General features: G+C 40.0%; 1 protein-coding gene across 2 annotated transcripts; it reads left to right on the top strand.

The window, feature by feature from the left end:
• Positions 1 to 672: 672 nt before the first annotated feature.
• Positions 673 to 7,174, top strand: LOC143887517 (5-methyltetrahydropteroyltriglutamate--homocysteine methyltransferase 2). Of its 2 annotated transcripts, none has more exons than XM_077391599.1 (14): positions 673 to 829; positions 2,779 to 3,132; positions 3,266 to 3,353; positions 3,466 to 3,593; positions 3,678 to 3,869; positions 3,990 to 4,192; positions 4,272 to 4,435; positions 4,881 to 4,961; positions 5,048 to 5,214; positions 5,310 to 5,415; positions 5,515 to 5,765; positions 5,845 to 5,917; positions 6,279 to 6,407; positions 6,513 to 7,174. In XM_077391599.1, exons 2-14 carry the CDS (start codon positions 2,783 to 2,785, stop codon positions 6,879 to 6,881), a joined length of 2,301 nt encoding a protein of 766 aa, XP_077247714.1. In that variant the 5' UTR covers positions 673 to 829; positions 2,779 to 2,782; the 3' UTR covers positions 6,882 to 7,174. The 2 variants fall into 2 exon arrangements, with proteins under 2 accessions (XP_077247714.1, XP_077247715.1); XM_077391600.1 differs by lacking the exon at positions 673 to 829 and adding an exon at positions 904 to 1,061.
• The last annotated feature ends 1,146 nt before the right edge of the window (positions 7,175 to 8,320 follow it).

The raw sequence follows: 8,320 nt of genomic DNA, 5'->3' as shown, positions 1-8,320 counted from the left end.
TTTACAAAATTTCAGCTGAAATTTCGGCCCGAAAATCAAACATTTCGAGCTCATCTACCAAATTTCGGAATTTCAGCATTGAAGTTGATCGAAATTACCCCTGAAACCAAAATGTAAGACCTTAACCATGATTTCCCCGAAGCGGTGTTTGATGAGGGTGTGCGAAAATCATTTCTACTTGTTCTTTTCTCTTTTCGAGTAATTTTTAAGGAGAAAGTGTTCATGCGCTGCAGAGCTCCTTGTGCTTTAGTGGCTTATAAAGCCTCCCATTCATCACTTTTTGTGGAGCCGCAAAGGTGGACCCGCTATACGAATCAATTAGAGGCTTTATAAGCCACTAAAGCGCAGGGAAGCTCAGGGAAGCTCCCTACGCTGCAGCGCGGGAACGCTTCTCTCAATTTTTAATTTAATTTGTTTATTGTTGTGCGTAATTATTACCAATTTTGGGGTCAAGAAAGAACCGTGAAAGTTGGTGAAGGGAGTTGGTGGGGAAAGTGGTGGTGTGACACTCACTCTGCTCTAGCATTCCTATAGATTTTATTTGGTAAATGGTATTCCCACTCAATTTATCAAACCTAACTTACGGGAAATCATGTCACAAAAACGTAGAATACCATTAGGAGTAGTGGGAATAAAATAGGAGTGCCAATATCATTTCCCTCCCAAACCCGGAGTCTTTACGGTCTAGATCTACCGCACCCACTTCTCATCTTCACATCTATAAATAACTCCCCAAACGTCTCTCGTTTCACACGCGCGTCTTTCATTTCCCTTCTCTCTCCAATAAAAATCAGTTAAGTTTCCCTCCCGGTTCTTCCTCCGAAAAAAGGTACCCGATTTTTCTTCTTTTTCTTCCTCTGAATTCGGTTTTCCATTCGCATTTTCTCAAATCAGGCATCAGAAAACCAGATCTAGAGCTTAGGGGCTCGTTTCTTCTTTTTTTCGTAGATTTAGTTTTCTCAGGAACACTTTTGGATTGTGATTTGGAGGTTCGAATCTGTTCTAGGCCGAGTTTTACCACATTTTCTTCTCATTTTTCTTAGATCTCTCTATCAATACCTGTAAGTGTGCTACTTGTCGTTTTTTCCCTGATTCAGATCTAGATCTAGAGCTCCTCTAGTTTTTTTTTTTTTTTTTTTCCCCCTGTTTTTCTTCGTTTTTTCTTGTTAGATCTACTTATTTTGCTGTCTAACTCGTATTTGTTTGGTCTTTGCTAGTAATTCGATGATAGATTTGGCTGTGTGCTTATTTACGTGTTTCTGTTCTTATTTTGCTTAATTATTTTATTTTATTTCATGATTTTTTTCATGGTGGCCAAACATGCTTTTAATTTCCAGTTCAAGATCTAGGAATTTAGAGTAATGATGTTTCCAGATCTGGTTCTGGATCTGTTAAGTTCTGTGGATCTAGTTCAAAGCTGCTCTCTTGGATTGGTCTTAGCTACACCTGTTCATCCTTTGACATTTGATGGATGTATACAGCTATCTTTTTGCTTACTATCCCTGTTAGATCTGTTGATTTCATTTTATTTGATACAAGGTTTGAAGGTTATCATCTATATTGGACCTCTCCTATAACAAGGGGCAAATTTAGAAATTTCGGACGAAATCGAACAAAATCAAATAAAATAATATTTTATCTCGTAGAGGGAAAAAAATATTAAGTAAAAAATAAAATCCAGATCCTTAAATTTCGGACCGAAATTTCAGGGAAAAAGAAATTTCGACCGAAATTTTGAAACTTCATTGAAATTTTGTAACATTTCGAGTTTACCCAATTTTGGTTTCGGGGTTGACCGAAATCCGAATTTCGGTCAAATTTAAAACCTTGCCTATAAGAATATATCAACAGATGATCATCCGATACATCGGGAATACTTCAAAATATTTCTGAATATTTTAGATATATTGGCATATAGGAAGCTGATGTATGATTTGATGATCTTCACTCATTGTGCTGATCTCTAGATATCATGATGTTTTGGATATATAACTTCAATTAGTTTGAAGATCTTCCGGTCTTCACATTTCTTTAGATCTGAAATTGTGTTTGATCTGTTAATCTTTTCTTTTTCTAATAGGGATCAAATTCGATTTCCTTACACATCTTGCTTATCCTTTATTTTGATTTATTTAACCTTCGTTCATGATAGAGTACCGTTGTTTCCATCTACTCTATTTGTCCCTGATTTTGATGTATTTTAGTTCTACTCATGGAAAAAATCATTCCTTAAATCCTAATACATGGTAGCTTATGATATAAACATATGTTGGCGCCTTTTATGTTTGCCCCAGTGTAATCAAATGTATTTAAACAAGTTTTCCCTGATAAATTGAACTGAAACACAGATCAATGATTGTGATTACAGATTTGGTTTTGTATTATGAATCATTGTAAAATTGGTTTTAATGCTGTTTCTTTTGTTTTCCATTAAAAAAGGGAAATGATTTCGGCGCAAACATGTTTTGATAACATGCGCTCATGTATCTTGTCTTTTAGTATTTAAAGAGCTGTAAAAGGGTTATTACGGTTCCCAAAAAGCACCTAATAGACAATTAAATATTAAAAGACGAGATACATGAGCGCATGTAGCAAAATATAGTTGTGCTGAAATCGTTTCACTAAAAAATGCCATTTCTTTTGTTATTCTCCTTCTGTTTCTTTTTCCCAGTTTCAGATGAAAAAGAGTCTGTTCACTTTGAATGAAATGTTTTGTATGCCATTATTTGTTTTTTGTTTATGCGATTTTGACTTGTTTTGTTGCATCTGCTGAAACAGCACAATGGCATCACACATTGTTGGATATCCTCGCATGGGGCCTAAGAGAGAGCTCAAGTTCGCATTGGAATCTTTCTGGGATAAGAAGAGCAGTGCTGAGGACTTGCAGAAGGTTGCTGCAGATCTTAGGTCGTCCATCTGGAAGCAGATGGCCGGTGCTGGGATCAAGTACATTCCTAGCAACACCTTTTCGTACTATGACCAGGTACTTGATACCACAGCAATGCTCGGGGCTGTTCCGCCTAGATATGGTTGGAACGGTGGAGAGATTGGGTTTGACACCTACTTCTCCATGGCAAGAGGGAATGCCTCTTTGCCTGCCATGGAAATGACCAAGTGGTTTGACACCAACTAGTAAGCCCTTCAATTTCTACCCACTCAGTTATGAAATTAGAAAGTTTATAGCATGTGTTGGTGAATGTTATTCCTTGCATTCGTTTCTCTGACCCCATCACCTCATGTATGATGTTTTTGTTTCCTGCTACAGCCATTTCATTGTTCCTGAATTGGAACCAAACATGAAATTCTCTTATGCTTCTCACAAGGCAGTGGCTGAATACAAGGAGGCTAAGGCGGTATGTGATCCATATAATTTATGTATTTATGCTTCCATGGTTTTTCTCTCTCTAGATGTATTGATTTTGCTCATCTCTTATGTCTGCTTTTTGTTTTTTCTCTCTGATGCAGCTTGGGATTGATACCATTCCAGTCCTTGTTGGCCCCGTTTCATACTTATTGATGTCAAAGCCTGCTAAGGGTGTGGATAAGTCCTTCTCTGTTCTGTCACTTCTGGCAAATATTCTTCCAGTCTACAAGTAAGGCTTCTAGGCGATTTCTTGGTTTTAGATATCGTTTCATGTCTCTCCAATTTGCTATACTAATAAACAAATTTCTATCAGGGAAGTTGTGGCCGAATTGAAGGCAGCTGGTGCTTCCTGGATTCAGTTTGATGAACCTACCCTTGTGTTAGATCTTGAAGCTCATCAATTGCAAGCATTTACTCATGCCTACTCGGACTTGGAATCATCTCTGTCTGGTTTGAAGGTGCTAATTGAGACCTACTTTGCTGACATTCCTGCTGAGGCATACAAGTATGTTAGATCTCCATTATATTCAGTCTCAAAATAACATTGGTTTTTGTAGTTCAAGTTCCATCAGGTTCTCAGCTTATTTATTAACACCATCCACCTGTTTATTTATATTTGTTTCAGGACTGTCACTTCTTTGAAGGGTGTCTCTGCCATTGGTTTTGATCTTGTGCGAGGAACAAAGACCCTTGACTTAATCAAAAGTGCTGGATTCCCTTCTGGCAAATTCCTCTTTGCTGGAGTTGTTGATGGAAGGAACATCTGGTCTAACGATCTAGCAGCTTCGCTCAGTACTCTCCACGCTCTTGAGGGCACCGTGGGCAAAGGTATTCTATTTTACTTGCATCTTTGGCTTTCCAATTTATTTTGAAATTAGTTAACAACAGTTTGTTGTTTGTTCTTCAGACAAGCTCGTGGTCTCTACTTCCTGCTCCCTCCTTCACACTGCAGTCGATCTCGCTAATGAGACAAAGCTGGATGATGAAATCAAGTCATGGCTCGCATTTGCTGCTCAGAAAGTAGTTGAAGTCAATGCCCTCGCAAAGGCTTTGGCTGGTCACAAGGATGAGGTTTGAACTAATGTAGTTCTTCCCTTATATATGTTGGCATGGAAAATTTCCCCCTTATATTGCAGTCATTTTTCTATTTGTTTGCAACCGATGTAGTGCCATGTCCATGGTTCTATTCTCAGTAGCAGTTAGTTAAAGTATGTTTAGGGAGCAATGGTTCTCCGGTCGATCTGATTGAGTCATAGACAAGCTTGTGGTGACTTTGGCCCTGTTTGTTTTGGATCTTGAGAACCAATTTTGAGTCCAAAACTGATTATTCGACTCAAAATTAAGTCCTTGTTCATTCAAACAAACAGGGCCTTTATAAAACTGGACCCCATTAACCTGAGTTGTCTCGAGCAAGTTCCATGTTGTTCTGAGTTCTGAATATTTGCACGGAGTTTCTGTATCCAACTTTAGGCTATATATTGTTTTCAGTCTCTTAATTGTTTATCATTTTCTTCAGGCCTTCTTCTCGGGCAATGCTGCTGCTCAGGCTTCTAGGAAATCCTCTTCGAGGGTGAACAATGCATCTGTTCAAGAAGCCGTAAGTTCTCCAAAATTCATGGTGTTCTTTACTTTTAAGTTTCTGAGTTGTGTATTGAACTTACCTCTTATTAACATGGTACTCAGGCTGCTGCTTTGAGAGGCTCTGACCACCGCCGGGCAACGAATGTCAGTGCCAGATTGGATGCACAGCAAAAGAAGCTGAACCTTCCTATTCTCCCAACCACCACCATTGGTTCCTTCCCACAGACCATTGAACTCAGGAGGGTGCGTCGTGAATACAAGGCAAACAAGTGAGTGGTCTTTAATTATCTTCATCAGTTTTTCACTGTTGCAATCTTTGCCCTGTACATACTGTAATATTCATAATTATCTGATTTAACTGCAGGATCTCTGAAGACGAGTATGTGAAGGCCATTAAAGAGGAAATCAGCAAGGTAGTGAAGCTCCAGGAAGAGCTTGACATTGATGTTCTAGTCCATGGAGAGCCCGAGGTGAGCTTGTGTTGTAACTCACATCGAATCATAGGAGTGTGATTTGTTAGTGTACAGAAAGAATATATTAGCATTTCTAATTGTACTTTTCGAATACAGAGGAACGACATGGTCGAGTACTTTGGGGAGCAGATGCAGGGTATTGCTTTCACGGTCAATGGTTGGGTGCAATCTTACGGTTCCCGCTGCGTCAAGCCACCCATCATTTATGGCGATGTGAGCCGCCCCAAGGCCATGACTGTGTTCTGGTCCTCTATGGCCCAGAGCATGACTTCTCGCCCGATGAAGGGAATGCTCACCGGTCCCGTCACCATCCTTAACTGGTCCTTTGTTAGAAATGACCAGCCAAGGTGAGTCCCACAACCTCCATGCCATATTTTAACTGCCTTTCATGGAATGCATTTAACACTGACGCTCGCTGGATATCAGATTCGAAACATGCTATCAGATTGCTTTGGCCATTAAGGACGAAGTCGAGGATCTTGAAGCTGCCGGCATTCAGGTTGGCATTTGGAAATATCTAAATAATTTTTGATCAGTTTCTGATAAAATCGGAGAGTTCCTATCAATCTTGATTTCTTTGATGAATTACAAAGAGCCCTAATGTGTGTTTATATGTAACACACAAAGGTATAAACATAAGTCAAAGGGTAGTTGTAGAAAGAGATAAAGATAGAATCTTCCTAATCTAACCTACTTTCCGAATCACTCTAGGTTACTTCTAATCTATTTACCTGCTCTACCACCAAGACAATCTAACAATGAGATCTCAACCTAATTCAAATGTGGGATCTCTCTTATTCTAACAGTTTCTTCCTCTTCTATTCTCTCATGTTCTTACTTTGTTTTGTGGTCAATTGCAGGTAATCCAAATTGATGAGGCTGCTCTTAGAGAGGGATTGCCCCTGCGGAAATCTGAGCAGGCATTCTACTTGGAATGGGCTGTCCATTCTTTCCGTATCACAAACTGTGGCGTCAAAGATACCACTCAGGTTCATCTTCTATCAGATTTTCCTCTGCTTTTCTCTATTTTAAAACTATATTCATGTAGTAAGAGTATCTAATCTAATATAATCCCACATCTCTCTTCTCCACAGATCCACACCCACATGTGCTACTCCAACTTCAACGACATCATCCACTCGATCATCGACATGGACGCAGACGTGATCACAATTGAAAACTCTCGCTCCGACGAGAAGCTCCTCTCCGTCTTCCGTGATGGGGTGAAGTACGGCGCCGGCATTGGCCCAGGCGTGTATGATATCCACTCCCCTCGTATTCCATCCACCGAGGAGATCGCTGACCGCATCAACAAGATGTTGGCTGTGCTCGAGACCAACATCCTCTGGGTCAACCCAGACTGTGGTCTCAAGACTCGCAAATATCCCGAGGTGAAGCCTGCCCTCACCAATATGGTTGCCGCCGCCAAGCTCCTCCGCACCGAGCTAGCCAGTGCCAAGTAAGAATGGCTACATTTTATCTCTAATGATTCTTATCTAAAAGAAAATTCTCTTTTGTGTCTCTAATAATACAAGGTTTGTGTTATTATGTACTACATTAGTTTTTGCGCCTTCCTAGGCATTTCTTTTTTGTTTCAATGGCTGTTGCCACCAAGAATTTGAAGCATCTCTCTCTCTGTCTCTCTCATTTTTTGTTTGTGTGAGGAACTATAAGCAAAAGTCACAAAGTGTTGAGTGAAACCTTGCAGGAAGGGGTAAAAATGTTGATGCTATAAAACAGAAAATGTTTGAAGTGATATAGTAGTGATTTAAATTTCTAATGATCTTTCCTGCACCATTAGATAGTTTTAACTTTTAAGAGAGGCTAGTTTTGCTCTACTAACTAATGATCATACCAGAGTAATTCAACCCAGTGGTGCAAAGCCACTCGCATGTTGGATTATGATTGAACACCTCTTAGTGAGAATTCATGCTTAAGAAGCGCGCTTGTGATTGATGTTTATTTGTTGATTTGTAATAGGGGCGTTTCGCCTACTACTGGGGTGTGTTCATAGTTAATTTGCTGTGGTGGGTCATCTTGAAGCATAATTCCCATTGAACCCTGAGCTGAATTATTTTCACTAACTATAAAAAAAAGGTGGCCCATTGCACGAGGCTCCCACCATTGCGGGGTCTGGGAGGGCTAGATGCACGCAGCCTTACCCCTGCTTTGCAGAGAGGCTGTTTCTCTAACTATACTTGAATAAAAAAATAAAACGGGAAATGATATCCGCACTTCAATGTTTTGATATTTCCGTGCATGTTTCTTTGTCTTTTAGTAACTTCAAAGGTTACACTACATCCCTTTAAATACTAAAAGACAATAAACTTGAGCGGACAACCAGAAACTTAGAGTGGACAACCCTTTAAATACTAAAAGACAAGAATTTTGAGCTGAAATATCAAAACATTGCAGCACTGGTATCATTTCCCTAAAATTATGGGAATATGATAATAGGTAAAGGGGAGTGCTAGGGACAGTGGTGACATAGATATGGCATGGACAGTTAAGAATCACGTTTCCCACCATTTGACCGGCAAGCTTATACATAAGGGGGTAGGCCTTCAAATTTTAAAGGGGGCTGGGCCCAATGGAATTGGGCCTATTAAGAATTTGGCCCAACTCAACAGGAGCAACTGCCCCCCTTATACTACATGTATCTCTGCCCCTGCACATGGGTGATAGGGATTTGCTAAGGACCATCGCAGAAAGGCATTTCATGGCTGGCTGTTGTATGTGATAGTAGCAACACAGGCTCACTTTTTAGCAGATTTTGTTGTATTCATGTATTCATATGAGGTGACCGCTCTCGCATGCAACCGCCAGCCGCGAAATGCCTTTCTGTGACGGTCCCTAGCATATCTTATTAGAATATGTGAGACGTTGGATTGGGTTGAGGTTC

Source organism: Tasmannia lanceolata, unplaced genomic scaffold (assembly GCF_043159265.1).
Source record: "Tasmannia lanceolata isolate RefF3 unplaced genomic scaffold, GAP_Taslan_0.1 ptg000012l, whole genome shotgun sequence".
Classification (NCBI taxonomy): domain Eukaryota; kingdom Viridiplantae; phylum Streptophyta; class Magnoliopsida; order Canellales; family Winteraceae; genus Tasmannia; species Tasmannia lanceolata.
This window is presented reverse-complemented; position numbering and strand designations above follow the sequence as displayed.

Bases quoted from the DNA above. Each gene is read 5' to 3' on its own strand.
- LOC143887517 (XM_077391599.1), top strand. From the start codon at position 2,783: ATGGCATCACACATTGTTGGATATCCTCGCATGGGGCCTAAGAGAGAG. The intron at 3,133-3,265 runs GTAAGCCCTTCA...TTCCTGCTACAG, and splicing joins AAGTGGTTTGACACCAACTA to CCATTTCATTGTTCCTGAAT. The intron at 4,436-4,880 runs GTTTGAACTAAT...CATTTTCTTCAG, and splicing joins TGGCTGGTCACAAGGATGAG to GCCTTCTTCTCGGGCAATGC.